At 65.0% G+C, this 18,585-nt stretch overlaps 3 protein-coding genes across 4 annotated transcripts; all 3 read right to left on the bottom strand.

Annotated features, from left to right (window-relative positions):
* Positions 1 to 544: 544 nt before the first annotated feature.
* SRXN1 (sulfiredoxin 1) lies at positions 545 to 2,435 on the bottom strand. The gene is made up of 3 exons (XM_040080053.2): positions 2,176 to 2,435; positions 1,742 to 2,010; positions 545 to 891 (listed from the first exon to the last, which is right to left on the bottom strand). Exons 1-2 carry the CDS (start codon positions 2,422 to 2,424, stop codon positions 1,807 to 1,809), a joined length of 453 nt encoding a protein of 150 aa, XP_039935987.1. The 5' UTR covers positions 2,425 to 2,435; the 3' UTR covers positions 545 to 891; positions 1,742 to 1,806.
* A 1,386-nt stretch (positions 2,436 to 3,821) lies between these two features.
* SCRT2 (scratch family transcriptional repressor 2) lies at positions 3,822 to 8,903 on the bottom strand. Its single transcript, XM_040080278.2, has 2 exons — positions 8,777 to 8,903; positions 3,822 to 6,641 (listed from the first exon to the last, which is right to left on the bottom strand). Exons 1-2 carry the CDS (start codon positions 8,898 to 8,900, stop codon positions 5,935 to 5,937), a joined length of 831 nt encoding a protein of 276 aa, XP_039936212.1. The 5' UTR covers positions 8,901 to 8,903; the 3' UTR covers positions 3,822 to 5,934.
* A 3,571-nt stretch (positions 8,904 to 12,474) lies between these two features.
* On the bottom strand, positions 12,475 to 15,548 carry SLC52A3 (solute carrier family 52 member 3). Of its 2 annotated transcripts, none has more exons than XM_040080275.2 (4): positions 15,268 to 15,548; positions 13,468 to 14,538; positions 13,090 to 13,213; positions 12,475 to 12,966 (listed from the first exon to the last, which is right to left on the bottom strand). In XM_040080275.2, exons 2-4 carry the CDS (start codon positions 14,493 to 14,495, stop codon positions 12,754 to 12,756), a joined length of 1,365 nt encoding a protein of 454 aa, XP_039936209.1. In that variant the 5' UTR covers positions 14,496 to 14,538; positions 15,268 to 15,548; the 3' UTR covers positions 12,475 to 12,753. The 2 variants fall into 2 exon arrangements, with proteins under 2 accessions (XP_039936209.1, XP_039936211.1); XM_040080277.2 differs by having other exon boundaries at positions 15,412 to 15,510.
* Positions 15,549 to 18,585: the final 3,037 nt, after the last annotated feature.

Below are 18,585 nucleotides of genomic sequence, written 5' to 3'. Positions count from 1 at the left end.
CGTGCCCTCCTCTCCCAGCCCGTTTCTGCCCGGGGGGAACAGCATCCGCTCAGGGAGGAGCATGGCTGGTGGGGCAGAAGTGTCCGGCCGCAGTTCCTGTCCCAGTCCTGCTGACTCACGGCGTGGTGAGTGAGTCAGTTGGCCTTTCCCCTCCCTGGATGGAGGCTCTCGACTTAGAGGGATGCTGGGATGCCCAGGGGATACTCGAGGCGTTTTCTCCAGGCTGCACGTGGGGTGACGACGTGGTGCTTGCAGAAATGACAGCATCCCAGCATGGCAGGACCACATGCATCCGCAGAGCTGAGCCAGAGCTGACCCTGAATTCAGCTCCATGGCAAGGCAGGCTGGCAGAGCATTGTCCTGTCACAGCATCCATCCCACAGAACAGCATCCATTCCCTCACAAAGCATCTGTCCCTGCTGTGTGCCCACAGCCACTGCTCTTGCTTGGTGCCAGGCCACCGTGCTTGTGCCGTGCTGTGCCATGCTGGACCACTGCATCCCTGCTCCCAACCTCAGCACCCTCTAGCACCACGCCAAGGAGCTGCAGGGGTTTTGATCATCTTTATTCCAGGGGCAGCAGTGGGTGTCCCCGCCACAGGATTTTGGAGATGTCCCCCACGGAGACTGGGACGACAGGTGAGCCCAGAGTCGCTGAGGGAGGGCTGGGGACTGATCATGCCGGGTCGGCTGTGTCTCTTCCCCAAGTCCTGATTCTGTTGTGTCCCAGTTCGTCTGCACCCCTTCCCGGTTCAGCTGTGCCCCGAATGAGCTGCGACTCGTCCCAGTTCCATTGTGCTCCGGTTCAGCCATTCCCGCTTGAGCCATGCCCCGGTTAAGCCCGTTCCATCCCGGTTCGGCTATTCCCGGTTGAGCCGTGCCCCGGTTTAGCCTGTTCTATCACAGTTCAACTATTCCTGATTGCGCCGTGCCCCGGTTCGTCCCACCCCAACCGGTTTGTCCCGTCCCTGTTCATCCCGTCCCGTTTCATCCCGTCCCGTTTCATCCCGGCCCGGTTCATCCCGTCCCGGTTCATCCCGTCCCGGTTCATCCCGTCCCTGTTCATCCCGGCCCGGTTCATCCCGTCCCTGTTCATCCCGGCCCGGTTCATCCCGTCCCGTTTCATCCCGTCCCTGTTCATCCCGGCCCGGTTCATCCCGTCCCTGTTCATCCCGGCCCGGTTCATCCCGGCCCGGTTCATCCCGTTCCGTTTCATCCCGTCCCTGTTCATCCCGGCCCGGTTCATCCCGGCCCGGTTCATCCCGTCCCGGCTCATCCCGTCCCGGCTCATCCCGGCCCGGTTCATCCCGGCCCGGTTCATCCCGTCCCGGCTCATCCCGTTCCGTTTCATCCCGGCCCGGTTCATCCCGGCCCGGTTCATCCCGTCCCGGTTCATCCCGTTCCGTTTCATCCCGTTCCGTTTCATCCCGTCCCGGTTCATCCCGGCCCGTTTCATCCCGTCCCTGTTCATCCCGGCCCGGTTCATCCCGTCCCGGCTCATCCCGTTCCGTTTCATCCCGGCCCGGTTCATCCCGGCCCAGCCCGGTCGCTCCGGGCGGCACAGCGCGGCACAATAGCGCCATCTGCCGGCCCCGCCGGGCGCCTCCCGGTACCGGTGAGAGCCCGACCCATCCCGGCTGGAGGCACCCCGGGGATCCTCCAAATCTGGGGCACCCTGACCCATCCCGGCTGGAGGCATCCCGGGATCTCCCCAGGGCTGGGGCCCCCGAGCACATCCTCACCAGGGGCTCACGGGTCGGAACCAACAGGGATAGAGGGGGCAGCTGGGCGTCCTCGGGGCGCTGGGCTAGCGCAGGTGGGGCGTGGAGGAGCCGAGGTAGGTGCGGAGGTCGCTGAGGGTGGAGGGGATGATCTTGGCGGGGATGGTCTCCCGGTGGAGTGCCTGGTGGGCAGCAAAGCGGTGGCAGCCCCCGAAGGAGTAGAAGTAATCGCCGCCCTCACTGCCTTTGATCCAGAGCACGTCGATGGGGGGCACCCGCTCAGGATCCTCCTGGGAAAGGGGAGAGATCCAAGAGCAACGCACCCCGGCATTCCCAACCCGACCTGATACCCCCCAACCTGTCTGTGCCAGGGTTTGGGTGCTGTCAGCTTCCCCGGCAGCGCCCTCTGAGCGGGTGCAGAGGGGCTGCCTCCGCATCCCGGGGGCTGTGCTCACCTGCAGGGTCTCCATCAGGCTCTGCACCTTCCCCGGCTCCAGCTCTGCCGGGATGGGCCGGATGAGGACACGCATGGGCACGTTGTGCACGGCCGAGATGTGCTGCGTATGAATGCTCCTGTCCTCGGCCTCAGCCATGGCTGTGGCTGCCGGCCGGCCTTGGCCTTGCTCTGTCCCGCTCAGCCGAGCCCCGAGCAGTGCAGCGCCCAGCCGGGCCCCTTTGCTTCCTCCTGGCCCGGCCATCGTCATCACGGCCGCCGCCCCACCGTTTTGCAGAGTCACAGTGCAAGGGGCAGGACAGACTTCCGGGCCGGGTGCCAGAGCCGGCTGGCCCGCTGCCTGCTCCGGAGAGCCTGCGGTCAGGGCTGCCCTCGGCTCTTCTCTCCCTTGGGACACCCGTGGGCATGCAGCAGCTGAGCCCCCACCGTGTGTGCTGGGGGTCCCTATCCTGCCCCCCTGAGGGTCTCGGGTCCCACCTGGCCGTGCCGGGGCACTAAGGATCGTCTTGCAGCTGAGAGTTGCCCCGCACCTGCCGGGCTGTACCGGGAACACGTCCCCAGCCCAGAGCCCCCTCCCTGCTGCGCTGACACCTATGGGGTCCACGGCAAGGAAGGATGAGGCATGAAACATCTGCAGAGCTGAGCAGTGATGCTGGGATGCTCCACAGCTGGGCAGGCGCTGAAGGACTTCAGCCCTGAGTCTTTCTAGGTCATTTCTTCAGACCAGTGTTCCAAACGGGGAGAGGCTCCCGGGACTAACTGGGTCTCCCACCCCTCTGGCTGCTGCAACCGGGACACCCTGAATCCACAGCAGAGACGCGGTGACAGAGGATGGCTGCTCCCAGTGCCCTCACCCTGGCTCCCTGGTGTCATGGAGGGCCCCCAGCCCCAGAGCTGGCTCAGAAATAAGCAGACAGGGATGGCTTTGTGAGGCGCTGGAATTAGTTTTTTTGCCATGTGAATCTGGTGATGACTTTGTGGTTGAAGGATTGCACTGATGTCACTGGGAGCCCAGGGCTCAGCTAGGTCTTTGCTGACAAGCTGGATGCTAAAAATAATTTGCCTTCCCCCACTGGTACCCACATCTGGGAAAGGATGAGGAAAGAGGGGCGGGGATCAGGAATGCCTGTCTGCCTCTGGGAGCGGGGGCTCTGCTGGGTTGTTACCACCGGCGAGTTCAAATAAAATTTGCTCACAGAATCCTCCCCATCCGGCGCTGCGGCGCCCCGGGGGTGTGTGAGCATTACCGGCGCCCTCCCCGGGCTGCCCGCCGGGCTCTGCACCCACTGCCGGGATTTCACACGCCGCTTTACTTCCAGGTCAGCGCTCTGCCGCGCTCACAGCCCCCGGCGCTCTCACGGGCAGGGTGGCATCGTAATCCCTCCTTGTCACGGCAGGGGTTTGTCTGGCTGCTGCCCACTGGCTGAAGGGCTGGCAGGGCCACCTGGGCAGCGTGGGATGCTCCAGGCGCCCCGGCCACCAGTTCCCAGCGGGCTGCCAGGACATCACCCCTCTATTTGGGGCAGTTCTCTCCACGATGCTCCAGCCCAGGAGCGGGCGTGGGCACAGGGCACCGCGGGATGGGCAGGCTGGCAGCTGGCGTGCCGCCACCCGCCACCGCCGACACAAATCGCCCAGGACACACGGTTAGTGGCAGAAATCCCTTTTATATCCCTGAATCGCGTTACAAGTAATACTGCGGGTGGCCGGATCTCAGTAGACTTGTCATACTGGGGCTGGCGAGTACAAAACCTGGCAGAAAAAAATCTATCATGCACGGAAAATTATTGCTGTAGTATCTGCTATTTACAGGAGAGAGGGGCAGCGGCGCAGTGCTCCGAGCCTGCCGGCCTCAGGACGCCGCGCTCCGCGGAACGGCGCCGGCAGCGCGGGGAAAACCCGGCGGGGTGCCCGCGTGGCCAGGGCGATGCTCATCCCCTCTGTGGGGTGCGGACGTGTGGGCACCGTGCCATGGCAGCGAGGACCGTGACGGGGACATCCCCACTCAACCCGTGACCAACGCAGGCACCGAGGCAGCGGGAGGAAGACGGCGCAAGGGAGGAAGACGGCGCAGGAAGACGGTGTGGGGGTGCGCGAGTGCGGCCCCGCGGCGTGCCGGGCTGAGTCCCGAAGTGTTGGGGACCGACACAGGGTGATGGGGCTGTGGCAACTCGCGGCCCGAGGTAGGAAGCGGAGGCGCGGGTCGGGCCCCGCTCCGGAATGCCGTGCGCGGCGCTGGCTCCGGGGCCGGTGCGGGGGCGCTCCGCCGGGAGGTTGCATAGAGTGGCTGGTTTGTCCCCGCTGGGCTGGCGCGGGACACGGAGCAAAGCAGGAGCCCGTGGCAGCAAGGAAGACAAAGGAGAAGGGCTTTGCCTTTGGGGGAGGCTTGCAGGACGTGGAGCCTGGGCTGCCGGGCCAGCTCGCGCCCTCCTGCCTCCGTGCCCGCCGCACAGTCCGCTCTCGGGGTCCTGTCCCCGTCCGTGTCACCGTGGCTGTGTCCTGGGCACGGCAGCTCTGCTGCAGCTCTGCCACCTCCTGCGAGCCAGCGCTGGCATGGCCCGGCCAGTCTTGACAAATAAATAGTGAAAAGCATAAGTTATAAATAATATAAATAAGAACATTTAAATAGACTCACCCAAACTTTACAGCTACTCTGACCCCCTCCTCCTGAGTGCAGGTGGGGGGCAATGGCGAGGGAGCCGGCAGCCGGCTGGAGGAGGGGCTGGGGACACATGGGGGGGTGTCTGGGGGTTCGGGTACTACCTGCCCCAGGGCTGGGTCTCCAGCCCAGCTGCCAGCCCAGCCCTTTGTGTGGTGAAGGGGGCTGCACCTGCCTGGGGGGGCTATTCCCCATCATCGTGGCAGGGGCCAGTTGTGTTGGCCAAGCCATGGGCTGGGAGCCAATGGAGGACGTGTCCTGTGGATCTCTGCTGGAAGCCCCTGGCTCTTCCCTTGGCTTTTCCCTTGGCTCTTCCCTTGGCTCTTCCCCTGGCTCCGGGGCTGGAGATCTGCAGTGCCAGGGTGAACACTGTGCCATGGGGTAAAGGGGCAGCAGGGTGCCCTGTGTGGTGGGCTGCAGGGACCCCAGGCTCCAAGGGTGACTGGCAGCCCTGTCCTCTGTCAGCTTCAGTGGCCATCAGTCCTGCCGAGCCGGCAGTAACACCAGCCCGTGGGTCTCATCAAGATTAGGGTCAAGGGGAGGGTTTGCTCCTAGCGGGGAGCAAAAAAGTGTCTTTTCTCCCCTGGGATCCCCCAGGAGGAGAAGCAGCAGCTCTAAATAAATAATAGTAATAAATTAAATAAATAGAGGTGAAAATCACAAGCTAGGGGAGGAAAGTCTCTCCTGGGTCTGGAAGAGGTCCCCAGGTGAGTCCCCGCAGAGAGACCTGCCTGGCTGCGGGGTGGCTCTGGGACCCAGGGGAAAGGAGCTGGGTCCCACAGTGGGGGACCCCCTTCCCAGGGAGCAGATGGGGAGTGAGTCTGTGGGGACATGTCCTCCAGCCTCAGCACAGCAGCAAACCAGCTGGCTGCAGCTGCAGGAGTGCTGGCACAGGGACCGGGACCAGAATGGGATGGGGATGGGGATGGGGATGGGGATGGGGATGAGGATAGGGACGGGGATGAGGATAGGGACGGGGATGGGGATGGGGACAGGATGGGATGGACAGAGGAAGAGGGATGGGCATGGGATGAGCTGGGGAAGGGGATTGGATAGAAGGATGAGGCTGGGAATGGGGATGTGCCACAGGGGTTTGGGGGGCTAGTTCCCTATTGCACAGCTGTGTTCGGAGCCCTTGAAGCAGGCGGACTCGTAGTGCTTGTTGAGGTACGACTTGAGGGCGAAGGTCTTCTCGCACTGCTTGCACTTGTAGTGCTTGAAGGCGGAGTGGGTCTGCATGTGGGCGCGCAGGTTGGAGCGGTCGGCGAAGGCTTTGCCGCAGTGGGAGCAGCCGAACGGCTTCTCCCCGGTGTGGGAGCGCATGTGGCCCTGCAGCAGCCAGGGCCGGCTGAAGGCTTTGCCGCACACGTCGCACTTGTGCTTGAGGTTGTGGGTGAGGACGTGCATGGCCAGGGCGGGCATGGAGACGTACGCCTTCCCGCAGGTGGGGCATTTCCTCGCCATCTTGCTGTCCAGGCTGCGGTGGGTCTGCTTGTGCCGGCTGAGGTTGGAGGAGGTGGCGTAGGTCTTGCCACACTCGGGGCAGGAGTGACGGTGGCTGCCGCGGCGCTGGCTCTCGCTGCGCCGGCGCGACCGCCCGTCCGTGATGAAGAAGGCATCCATGGAGTAGCTGTCTGTCACTGCCGCCTCCCCATTGAAGTAGCGGGCGGAGAAGCTGGACTGGGGGCTCTCGGGATCGCTGTACTCCTCGTGGCCGGGTGCGTAGGCTGGGTCTGGTGGCGGTGGTGGCAGGCCTTGCTTCTTGTCTGTGTCATAGCCGGCTGGCGCCAGGCAGTGCTGGAGGTACCCTGTGGGGACAACACAGAGGGGTTATTGTCCCTCCAGAGCAGCCTCACCACGGACAGGAAAAAGCCACAAGCTAAAACTTCCCACAGGAGGTGCAGAACCAGGGTTGTCCCTGCCCCATAATGGCTCCTGTCCCTGCTCAGCCACTGAGCACCAGAGCTGCGTTGTCCTGCCCTGGCTCCCATCTGCATCTGTCAGCAGGATGGGTCCCATCCCGTAGGGCTGCCGGAGATGGGAACTGGGGATGGAACTGCGGAATGTCCAGCTGCGCCTGCCCCGGCTGCGGGCAGCCCCCGGGGGCCATTAGCTGCCAGACAGCTGGCGGTGCCGGGAGCTCATTGTTCACCGGGCCGCGCCGGTAATGAGCTATGCTCCGTGGGCAGCCGGGACGAGGGGAATGAGGCTGCTCCATGTTCCCCTTCCTCAGCAAAGGGGCTGGGAAAGCCCCCCCGCCTCTCTGCTGTCCCTGCAGAGCCTATTCCCTGGAGATGGGACAGCACCAGGAGGGCAGTAGCACCAGGTCCCTGGCTTCCTGCCAAACTGAGCGACCCACAGCCCCCCAGATGTGGAGCCAGGCTCGGGTACCACTCCACGGGCATCACACACGTGTGACATTGGTGAAAGTCTGCTCATACGTGGGACTCCCTGTGTCAGAGCGAGTGCTTGTGTCGGCATCCCAGTCGCTCTGCGCTGTCACACAAAGGTCACTGCAGGAGCAGCAGTACAGCTCCCTCCCCATGAGGCCAGCAATCCTGGGGATGTACGGGCACCCCAAGACCCCCAGACTGGTCCCAGCAATCCCCTGCCTTGTGCACACTGGCCCTTGCAAGCTGCTTCAGAGGCCTTATCCCCACTGATAGTGACAGAGTGGCTATCAGGGGCCCGGGGTCAGTGCACGGCTGGGCTGACCCATGCACACCGTGGGGCAGCAGGGACATCCCAGCACAGCTGCAGCCGAGCATCCCCTAAAGCCACACACCCTCTGGCAGCACCCATGGGACCCCTTGGCAAGCAACGGCTGCCATTTGTCCCGTGGCGGTCAGGGGTGCCTGCTGTGGGGAGGGGGCTGTGTGACAGGGGCAGAGCCGGGCCCCCCCCGTCCCCCGCGCCGTGCTGACAGCGCGGGCTGTGCAGAAAGCGCTCTGCTCAGCAATTTCTCACGCTGCCTCCGAGCATGCAGCAAGGTTATTTCCAGGAGAGCAGCGTCGGCAGCTTCTGCCCAGCTGCAGCGCATCCCTCCCCCACCGGCTCCTGCTTGATGAGGGGGAGCAGCGGACGCCCCCAGGCCAGACAGGCTTCGCACCCCGGACCCTGCCAAGGAAAGCCCACCAAGGGCCGGGGAGCACTAGGAAAAGAGGACAAGTGCCGCAGCGGCTGGGAGATGTTAGCTTGTGCGTTGCTGGATCAGGCCCATTCCCGCATCCAGCTCCGTTTCCCCATCCATGAGCGGCCAGGACTCCCCAGCCTACGCAACAGCCCCCCGACCCACGGCCAGCCCCTCTTTCTGGGCAGGTGCCTGGGCTGCCCTGCCGAGGGGCTGTGCCAAGCCGGGGGAACTCCGAGCCCACCCCAGTGCTCCCCTGCAGGACGGGATTCCAAGGGCCACGGCCACCCCCAGCCCAGCCTCTGCACCTTTCCCACTGCTGGGGGTACCCCCTATTCTCCCTCCCCGCTCCCCGTGCCCCGGAGCGCTCCGGCCCCCCCCGCGCTCCCAGTGGGGCTCGGGGCACCGCTGCGAACAATGAAACCCTCCGGCACGGCGAGGCTGCCGCCCCCCGCCGCCCCCCGCCGCCCGGTTGCTTCTTACCCCCTCAACTCGCCGTGGGAAGGAGCCCACCTCGGTGCCCCGTGCCCGGGGGGGGACTCGGGGCTGCCCACGGGGCTAACGCTGTCACGCAGGGGATGTTTCCCCAAGGACCAACTTCGGCAGCGGCCGGTGGCCCAGGAGCCGGGGACAAGACGACGACGAGGGATGACACCCCGCACCCCGCACCCCTCGCCCGCCGCGGGACACAACGCGGGGACCCCCTCCCCGTTCCTGCCCTGCGTCCCCCCCGTGTCTCCTTGCCGGTGCCCCGCCGGACGCACAGACAATAGAGGCGGGGGGGCCCCTCCGGACCCCCGGCCCCGCACTCACCATCGCCGGCGGCGGGGCCGGGCAGCGTGTAGGGGGGCTCCAGGGGGGCGTAGGGGGGCGCGGGGGCCCCGGCGGCCGGGAACGCCTCCGCTTTCAGCTTCTTCACCAGGAAGGAGCGGGGCATGGCGGGGCCGGGCAGCGCTGGACACCTCCGGTACCGGCACCGCCACCGGCCCCGGCCCCCGCACCGGCCCCGGCCCCCCCCGCCCCGGCCCCGGCGCTCGGCCCCGGCGGTGCGCACGGAGAGGCGCGGGGAGGCGAGTGCGAGGGGCGGGGAGGCGGCAGGGCGGCGAGGAGGAGGAGGAGGAGGAAGAGAAGGAGGTGGGGAAGAGGGGGGGGAGGAGGAGGAGGAAGGCAGGCGGTCGGGGGGGGAGGGGGCCGCTTCGCCCGGCCGCGCCCGGAGCCCCCCCCAGAGCCCCCCGAGCCGCCGGCAGCGCGGGGTGCCCCGGGCATCACGACAGTGTGGGGTTCCTGGTCCCTCCCCCTGGTTCCTCCCCCCACCCTGGCCACGGACAATGGGGACACAGGGGGACGGGGGGAGACGGGGGGTGGGGGGGGGGCACATGCCTCTGCCTCCCACCGCCTTTGTCTCCCTGCCGCCAGTCCCCGGGGCCAGGGAAGGACGGGTCTGCCGGGCGGGAGTCCTCACCCCCATCCCTGTCCCCATTCCTGTCCCCTGTCCCTTGTCTTGTCTCCATCCCTGTCCCTGTTCCTGCTTCTTGTCCCTTTCTCCTTTCCTTGTCCTTGCTCCCTGTTCCTATCCCTGTTCCCGGTTCCCATTCCCATCCATCTTCCCTGTTCTAATCTCTGTCCACAGTCCCCTTCATTGACCCCTTTCTCTTTCCCTTTCCCTTCTCCTGTACCTTTTTCTTTCAACCCTTTCTCTCAACCTCAACCCTTTCCCCTCTTCCCCGCTCCCATCTCTGTCCCACCTCTATCTTGTCCTCATCCCTGCTCGCTGTTCCCATCCCTCTTTTCCCACCTTCTCTCCCCTTCCCATGTCCCTGTCCCACTCCCCGTCCCCAGGAAGCACCGTGACCTTCGGAGCCACAACAATAGCCGGGCTCGTGGCAGTTCATTGTTCCCGGGCAGAGCCCCCACTCTCACTCCCCCCTCGTCTCAATGGAGCCCCCACTCCCCCCCTCCTCTCTGCGCTCCGCTGCAGGCAGCTGGTGGTCCGGGGCTGCCTCTCCCTGCACTTGTGCCATCTGAAGGCCAGAGCTGTGCCATCTGAGGGCCACCGCGTGACACGGGGACCTGACTGGCAGCTGGCCGTGCTCTCCCTGAGCCTTGTGCGATGCCGAGAGCGTTGCAGCGCATAGGAAGGACGGACCCTCCGCTGTCACCGCAGGCAGAGCGCTGGCACGGCTGGCACGGGGCAGTGCTGGGCACACCAGCCCCTTTGGCCAGGGACGTGGCACCGGGTCTGGGGACCAAAAGCAGCATCCCCACAGGCAGCCCCAAGGGCCTGCCCGCTCACAGCCATGTCTGCTCCTTCAGTCGTGCCCAGAGGCACATCTGGAGCCAGCCCTGCATCGCAGTGCTCCTGCCCACGGCTTTGTGTGGTACTCTGCAGCCCAGGGCATCCCACATTATCCCGTAGCCCAGGGCATCTCACAGCCCACATTGTTCTACAGCCTAGAGCATCCCACAGACCACAGCATCCCACAGCATCCCACAGCATCCCACAGCATCCCACAGCATCTGATATCCCACAGCATCTGATATCCCACAGCATCCCACAGCTAAGTGTATCCCATGTCTCGCAGCATCCCCCATCCCAGAGCAGCTCATATCCACAGCACTCCACATCCTACAGGATCCCCGGGCTGCTCCCCATGTGCACCGGGGTCTCTCCACTTGCTCCCGCAGCGCTTGGCCAGGGGTTGCCGGCAGCACCACGAGCCCCGTCTGTCCCTGCAGAGCTGCCCTGACGTCAAGGCTCTGCCAAGTTCAAGGTCACCTCTCCCGCAGGGCTGCGGCCCCGAGGGGACATCGCCTGCCGGGCTGCTCGCAGCATCCCACGCACACGCACCGGGCTCCTGGCCCCCGCTCCCTGATTTATTTATCCGTGCGTGTGCCTGCTCTCTCCTGGAAGGCACGTCTGCAGAACGGGCCATTACTTACGCCCTAGTTGGGCCTGCCTGCCCGCTGCCCGCCCGCTGCCCGCTGCCTGCCCGCCCGCTGCCTGCTGCCTGCCTGCCCGCTGCCCTGGGATTTTGTCTCTCTCCAGGCTGCGGTGTAATAAGGGAGGTAATTAAGTGTAAAAGGCAGGAGGAGGGAGGGCTGGGAGGGGGGAGCAGCCCCGGCTCCTTTCGGAGGCAGGGGACTGCGATAATGTATGGTAATAACCGCAGCCAGCCCTGCCGAGCTGATAGCGCTGACGGCAGCGCCTGGGCCCCCCCAAACCTGCCCCCGCCACTGTGGGGAGGGGGAGCAGCGCCAGAAGAAAGGCTCAGCCTTCCTCCACCGGGTTTGTGCCTTCCTGAGCAGCTGTATGGAAATAATTCCCATCGGAGGCAATTGTTTCCCCGACAAGAGGGAGGGGGCTGCGGGGGTACCGTGGGTGAGGGGTTTTGGGGGCTCCCAAGGGCAGGATCACCCTCCTGAGGGGCAGGAGGAGAGAGGTCAGGTCCCTACTCCCGCTCCCAGTCTACCCACAAGGGACGTATCCTGCTACTGGAATGAGACCAGCTGCCCTGCGGTGCCCCCACATCTCCCACTGGTCCTCAGCTCCCCCATCCTCCATGGATCCTGGACACAGGCTGTGGGGTCATCCAGGATCTGTCAGAGGATGCCCAGCAGTGCCAGGGAGCAGAGCCCTCACTCCTGCCCTCTCTGCTGCCTCAGCTGCACGACCCCCAGCGCTGCCAGCTTGGGGGGTGCTGGCCATTAGGTATTCCAATCTCGTCCTTCCCAGAGGCACCCAGGTCGCAGCCGGAGCCCCGAAGTGGCTCCAATCCGTGGTCTGGTGCTGCCGCCGGCACAGGGAGCAGATGCCAGACAAAGGGCCGGGGACAAAGGCCCGGCTGCCTCGTGCCCCAGGGAAGGGGCGCAGGCGCGTGCAGGGCACGGGCGCTGTCCCATCCCGGGGCTGCCGCTGCCCCGACCTCCTGTGCCTGCCATGCCCCGGCGTCCACCCGTCCCCCACCCTGGCTGGCAGGGCTGGGGCACAGTCGGGTACCAGGTGGGCCAACCCCGGCACTGGTGCTGTGCCACCCCTGCCGTGGGCACCGTGCCCGCACTGCTGTGGTGTGAGGCTCTGCTGTGGCCCCTCTCCAGCTCTGCCCATCTCAAGGTGCAGCGGGGCTGAAATGGGGTGCAGGGGTGCACAGGGCTATGGGGAGGGAGCAGAAAGCACGGATGGGAGCACAGCAGAGGGTGGCAAATAGCACACGTGCCGCTCCACTCCCACTGTGCCTCAGTTTCCCCAGCTGCCATTGGGGTCTTGTGAATGCTGCGTGTTCCCCCGCCATCCCCCTCCCCATGGCTGCCTTTGTCCCCACTCCCCCCCAGCTGGCTGCAAGCCCCCTGTCTGGGGGCAGCTGCCACCGCACAGGGCCGGGAACACCACCGGCGCTGCCGGCTGCAGCTGGGGCTGTGCCCACCCACAGAGTCCAGGGGGGCTCTAAGGCACGGTGCCAGACGGTGCCAGACCCCCCAGGGGAAGGGACAGGACATGGCCCCAGTTGGAGGTACCCAGGTGGGGGGCACTGGCACAGACAGCTCCCTCCACATGGGAGGTGTGGGCAGCAGGGAGGCAGAGGGCTGAGTAAAACATCTTCTATTGCTTTCACACGATGGGAACACCCCGTGCCCAGGCTGGGGACAAAGCCCTGGAGATGCTGCTCCCTGGCAGAGCCTGTCAGGGAGCTCTGTCTGCAGCTGTCCCAGTCCCAGCGCTGCTTCCCAGCCAGCCTCGCTGATTTTGGGAGCTCCTGCTGGCAAGAGTGGCGACCTTGGGGTGTCCACCCCACTCATGCTGGGCACTGCAGGCTGCAGTAGTCAGCAGATTTGAAAAGGCCGTAGACGTTGACAAGGGGGAACATGAGCAGTGCCCCGAGGAGGGAGCCCAGCTGCTCCAGCACCCCGTACCACACCAGCGCGCTGCGGCTGCGGCTCCGCAGGATCACCCCGGCCATCACCTTCATGTAGGACAGTGTCCCGGTGAACAGCACCCAGGAGAGGACCTGGTGGCACAGGTGTAAAAGCGGTCAGAGCCAGGGATTCCCCACCGTGGGGACATCGTGGTGAGGTCAGGTGCAGGTGTGGTGTCAGAGACCTCCCTGAGTGAGAGGGACACCGTGACTTACGATGATGGCATTGCCCCACTGGGACTGCTGGAGGACTGGGCAGGGACTCATCACCGCGATGGCCATGTTGTAGGCACCAAAGCCTGTCCCTGCCATGGTGAGGATGACCATCAGGGTCAGGGACCTGCAAGGGACATGTGAGTGTCACTGGAGAGCACTACCTGACCCTGGTGAGCAGCACAGGCAGGCAGCACATTCCGGCTCCTTGCTGGCTCCATCCTCCTTCCCCGGGGGTGTCCGTGCTGCCAGGGCAGGGGCATCCCACAGGCCCCCTCCCACCTACTGCCTACACCCCCAACCCTCGCAAAGTAGGGGCCGCTTTGGGGCGGAAGCCCCTGATGTGCACCCTGCTGCATCCCCCAGGGCCCTGCAACTCACCTGCTGGGCAGGAACATGGCCACGATGCAGGCGAGGGGGTTGGCCACGGAGCTGAGTGTGGCTGCCAGGTGGTAGGTGGTGTGTCCATAGGGCAGGCAGGAGTAGGACTGCACGGATGGCAGGACTCCGTTTGTGAGGGCGCTCACCCAGGTGATGAGGAGGTAGATGAGGGTGAGCTGGGTTAGGGAGTAGGAGACCTTCTGTGGCAGGAGGTCCCCAGGTCCCTTGGGATCCTTTGGGCATGAGCAGCGTCTGCTCAGCTGCAAGTCAGCTCCCTCGTCAAGGATCTGATCAAATGAGCTCAGTACAATGTTGCTGGGAAAGAGGTGCTGCTGAGAGAGCTCCCACACCCTGGGCTGCCGGGTGAGCAAGAAGAAGGCCAGCAAGCAGATCAGCATCATTGCAGTCATGAGAAGGAAAAAGATGAGGGTGGAGAAGTTAGCTGGGAGGTAGCGGGTCTCCAGATGGAAGATGGTGCTCTCCATGGTCTTGTTGCTGGTGGTGATGTTGACCTCGTAGCTGACATTGGCGCAGCTGGAGATACCGGAGCCCTGGCCCAGGGCAATGAGAGCAGGGATCAGCCCACTTAGCCCTTCGCCTATGAAGAAGGTGTTCGTGTACTGGGGCTGCAGCTGCATCATGAAGGGCAGGAAGGTGACAGAGGAGGTGCAGTCCACCAGGGCCAGGAAGAAGGTAAGGATTAGGAAGGGGATGCTGTGGGACGTCCCGGCAATGAGGGACGTGTGGCTCCAGAGGAAAGCCAGGAGGAAGCAGGCCATGACACCCACGGACACGATTACATAGATAACAGCCACCTCCTTCAGCAAGCCGGGCCGAAAGCGATTCATGACGGTGACGAAGAGTGGTCCCACGTTGGCCATCTGGATGATGATGGTGATGTAGGAGGGGAGGTACCACTGCTCCGGCAGCACCGTCACCAGCAGTGGCACCTCCACCCACAGCCCGTTGATGGCCACCCAGGAGCCCATGCCGAAGGCACAGGCCAGAAGGTGGGTGATCAGTGCCATGGCTCAGGGCCGGGTGCCCGGGCCTGGGAGTGATGCTGCTGTGCTGTGGGGAGAGGCTTTGATGAGCGGTGAGGTGAGATCTGACCCTTCCCGATCCCGGCCCTGTCCTCCCGTGACCGCTGCCAGTGTCAGCAGAACAGCTTCCCTCCTACGTGCTGCAGGGGTGTGGGACCCACAGCCCAGCCCTGCCCCACTTTGCCCTCTGCAAACCCTGTGGACCCCTCTGCCCCCTTCAAGTGATGACACGGTGCCCTCCTGCCCTGGGTGTGGATCCTGATGAGCTTCACCTGGTCTCATCCCGGACGAGCTGGGGCTTGGCAGCACCAGGTGCGGTACCCAGGAGGGCATTGAACCTGTGCCAGCTCACGTTGCAGCTCCGCGCAGCCTGGAAAGGCTCGTCGCAGCCGGGTGCAGGGTGAAGAGGGCTCTCACCTGGGGGCCGAGCGGCCTGGGCAGCTGCTCTGCTGGGACCGGACGCCTCGTACCTCCCGCTGCATCTGCAGGAGGACGCAGCGCCCGTCCCCTCCCAGGCGGGACCCGAGCGGTCCCGTCACGCTCCGGTGGCCGCGGCGGACAGGCCCCGGCAGCCCAACCTGCCGCCCAGCCTCTGCCCGCTGATTCAGCTGGGAGCCGGACGCATCCCTTGCTCACTCCCATCCCGCTCCCGGGAAGAACTCTCGCCTCCCACGTCCCTACGTTCCGTGCCCCCGCGGTCCCGCGGAGCCGTCTCCAGCCCTCTCCCGGGCCGCTGAGGCCGCCGGAGGAAACTCACGTCTCACGGGGCTGAGCCCGGCCAGCACAACGACCCAGCCATGGCCCCGGCCCCGCGGGGAGGCTTCGGGCTGGGAGCAGGAGCCAGGAAGGAAAAGGGCTCCGGTCTGACCGGTCCCTCGGCAATCTCCCAAGGGTAACTCACTGCGGTTTGAGGAACCGGCAGCACCACGCGGCCGGGAGCCAGTCCGGGCTGCCGGAGCAGTGACGTGAGGCGGGCGCGTCACCACCTCCGGATGCGGACGGGTGACAGCCTGGCCCTGCTCTGCTCTTCGTCTTGGTGCTGGCAGCTGGCAGAGTCCCCAGCTCAGGGGGGGTTATTATTCCTGGCGGCGTTCTGGACTTTGTCCTTGTCCTTGTCCCCGCCTGAACTGCGTCCCACCTATCACAGACTCTTCTTGCAGGTGCTGGTGTCACCCGATGACGGTTCCCGTCCCCATCAGGATCTCCGCGGGGTCACGGGTTGGCACGGGGCGCCGGGGAATCTCCGAATGTGGCAGCTGTCCCACCTCGGGACGCTGCGGGGACAAAGCCGTGAGCCAGCGGACGAACCATCTGCACCGGTCGGGAGGTGACACGGGTGAGGAGACAGACCCCTGGTCACCCCCGGCAGCGACCCCTCCTCTCCCATCCCAGGACCCACCGCCCCAGGATGGCTCATGGCAGCTCTTCCCCCAGCACCCACCGGGTGTCGCTGGGAGAGCGGGCTGCAGCCCTGCAAAACCCGGGGCTGCTTTCCCTCTCCCGTCTGCTTCTCCGCCTGCTTCCCTGCCCTGCCTGTCTGCGGTGTCCCTCCGGGGAATACAGTCTGCTCCTCCACCCTGCCCTGCGCCTGTGGGAGCACCCATGGCAGCCAGGACCGTTGGGTGTAGTGGGGACAAGGCTGTCTCTTGTCCCCGGGGCTGCAGGGACATTGGGTGACGGTGGCAGGGGCACGGTCACAGTTTGAGGTACTGCTGTGGTTTAATCCCAGCAGGCAGCTCAGCCCCGCTTCAGCTGCTCACTCACACACACGCACCCGGTGGGATGGGATACAAAGTGAGAAAAGATAAAACGGTTAAAGGGACCAAAATGACGGATTTGGATAAAATCAGTTTAATAGGAAAAGCAAGAATGTCCTATAATCCGGGGTATCACGGGGTGGGAGGGGCAGAGTTGTCCCATCCACGTCCCCTCCCAATTTCTATGCACTCCTCCCGCGCTCTCACTCGCTGGTGGGGCAGCGGGAGGAGCAGAAAAGTCCTTGGGGCTCTGAGAGCATGGCTCAGCCACGATCAGCCACTCCTGGGTCATCAGCACTGCTTTCAGCACAACTCCAAAACAGTCCCTCCCTGGCTCCTATGGAGAAAGTGACCTCTATCCCAGTCAAACCAGTACAGGACCCCAGGGGACCTGGAAGGTGGGGAACAGATCCAAGGTGCTGGGGAAACCAGGCGCAGGGGGCTTGGAGTGGGCGCGGGGCAGCTGAGGACATTGTGTGTCCATGGACTCGGGGACAGGGAGGGGACGGCAATTGTCCCGTGTTTGATTTGTCGGCACAAAGAGGCGGCTCGGCCGGCAGTGAGACCCTTCCCAAGGGCGAATGGCTGCGGGGCAGAGACTGCTCGAGGAGGTTCTGGGTGTGGGACCCCCGTGTCGTCCCTTCACGCTACTCACCCAAATCCCCCCGACGCGTGCTGCCTGCCCTGCCTGTGCCTTCTCCGCCCCCTGCCCGCCCCCCAGCTGAACTCCCGGCCCCCCGGCCCCTCGCCCCTCCGCACCCCCGGCAGATGCGAGTGAAGGCCCCGGAGCAGATGGCAACATTTGGTAGCCGAGTGGTCCCTGCCTGCGGGACTCTGCTGGGCTGCGATGAGCATCCCTTCAGGAAGCCCCCTCCTCACCCAGCCAGGGCAGGGGAGACCATCCCAACTGCAGCCAGCGGTGCCAGGGCGTGCAGCGGGGACCCCCAGGGTGGGCACACTGCCCATGCCATGGCGGTGACAGCGTGGCAGGAGGGAACGGAAAAATCGGCAGCCCAGAAAAGCAGGGGTCTGTCCTCGCGCTCAGTCCTAGTGAGACCCATCCCCTAATACCCTCTTCCATGTGGGGATGGCCTGCCTGGGCAGAGGGTGGCTGCTGCTCCAGTGCTGAGGGACAAGGGGACCCCCTCGCTGCAGGGACTGCTGGCCACCCTATTTGAGAGGGTATGACCCCCAGACTTGGGTCTCAGCCTCGACCCTGGCAGCCCCAGCCCTATTTGCATTCCATTTCCATGTGAAAGGAGCAGGTCAAGTTGAAAGTGGAAAGGCTGGTGGGGAGGCAGCCGGGAAGGGGCCGCTGCCGGAGGTGAGACCCCAACAAAAGGGCCGGATCCCCAGGGCCCGGCGCTCGCCTGGCTGTGGGCTGCGGCCACGGCCCCACGGTAGCCGCCATCTGCGGGTCTGTGCCGCCGCCACCATCGGCCAGACAAAGGCCTCGTGCCCAACATGTCCCCATCTGTCACCTCCCTGCCTCCCGGACCCCTAAGCAGAGACAGGAGTGTGAACATGCGGGTGCAGGCAGCACCATTCCATTCCCTCTGCCCACAGGGAATGGGGTGATGGTGGGTGCAGCGGGTGCCTCCCCATTCTCTCCCCATGTTCCTTCTGGGGAGGCTCTGTAGAGCTCTTGCTGGGGAAACTGAGGCAGGAGCAGGTGGTGGCCTATCCTGGGTCAGGGCACGGCAACGGGCTGGAATAAAACACTAGGAGTTAACACCCAAGCTGAAGGGAGGGGAAAGCTCTCAGCTCTGCGGGTGCCTCTCCATGGGGGTGCCCACACTGCCAGCCCCAGCCCTGCGGCTTGGCAGGTGTTGCCAGGAACTCGTAGCTGCCTCCACCCAGCACTTCCAGGGCGGGAATTGGCCTCTGAGTGTGTTTTCTACTCGCTGGCAGCTTAATTTAGCATCCAGGAGGTCCTGGCAGTGGCACGAGGGTGTCTGTGGAAGGTGGGAGCGAAGGCAGTGCCACTGCCTGATTGTCCCTCTGTTCACAAACACCGTCCAGGCGTGCCTGGAGCAGCGGCGGGGATGCTGCAGCGGGTGCTGGGGGAGCATTCCTACAGCAGGCTGCCCTCCCGGGGCATGTCCCGGGATGCTCCCGGGGAGGGCGAGGCTTGGGGCGCTGCCCGGATCCAACGCCCTGCTCCAACGGGCCAGACGTGCCCGAGCAGCTCCCGCAGCCTCCTGCCCGCGCCCGCACAACCTCAGCACCTGTGGGGGGACGCAGCCTGCGGGCTCTGCTCGCGCCTACCAATGGGGATTTTCCAGCTGAGCCCGTTGTGCGAATCTGGGCTCAGGGCA

Source organism: Hirundo rustica, chromosome 16 (genome assembly GCF_015227805.2).
Source record: "Hirundo rustica isolate bHirRus1 chromosome 16, bHirRus1.pri.v3, whole genome shotgun sequence".
Classification (NCBI taxonomy): Eukaryota; Metazoa; Chordata; class Aves; order Passeriformes; family Hirundinidae; genus Hirundo; species Hirundo rustica.
Note: the sequence above shows the minus strand (reverse complement) of the source record. Positions and strands in the feature narration are given on the sequence as shown.

Bases quoted from the DNA above. Each gene is read 5' to 3' on its own strand.
- SRXN1 (XM_040080053.2), bottom strand. From the start codon at position 2,424: ATGACGATGGCCGGGCCAGGAGGAAGCAAAGGGGCCCGGCTGGGCGCT. The intron at 2,011-2,175 runs GTGAGCACAGCC...CCCCTTTCCCAG, and splicing joins GCCTGATGGAGACCCTGCAG to GAGGATCCTGAGCGGGTGCC.
- SCRT2 (XM_040080278.2), bottom strand. From the start codon at position 8,900: ATGCCCCGCTCCTTCCTGGTGAAGAAGCTGAAAGCGGAGGCGTTCCCG. The intron at 6,642-8,776 runs GTGAGTGCGGGG...TTGTCCCCACAG, and splicing joins CGGCCCCGCCGCCGGCGATG to GGTACCTCCAGCACTGCCTG.
- SLC52A3 (XM_040080275.2), bottom strand. From the start codon at position 14,495: ATGGCACTGATCACCCACCTTCTGGCCTGTGCCTTCGGCATGGGCTCC. The intron at 13,214-13,467 runs GTGAGTTGCAGG...TGTCCCTTGCAG, and splicing joins GCCATGTTCCTGCCCAGCAG to GTCCCTGACCCTGATGGTCA. The intron at 12,967-13,089 runs GTAAGTCACGGT...CTGTGCCACCAG, and splicing joins AGTGGGGCAATGCCATCATC to GTCCTCTCCTGGGTGCTGTT.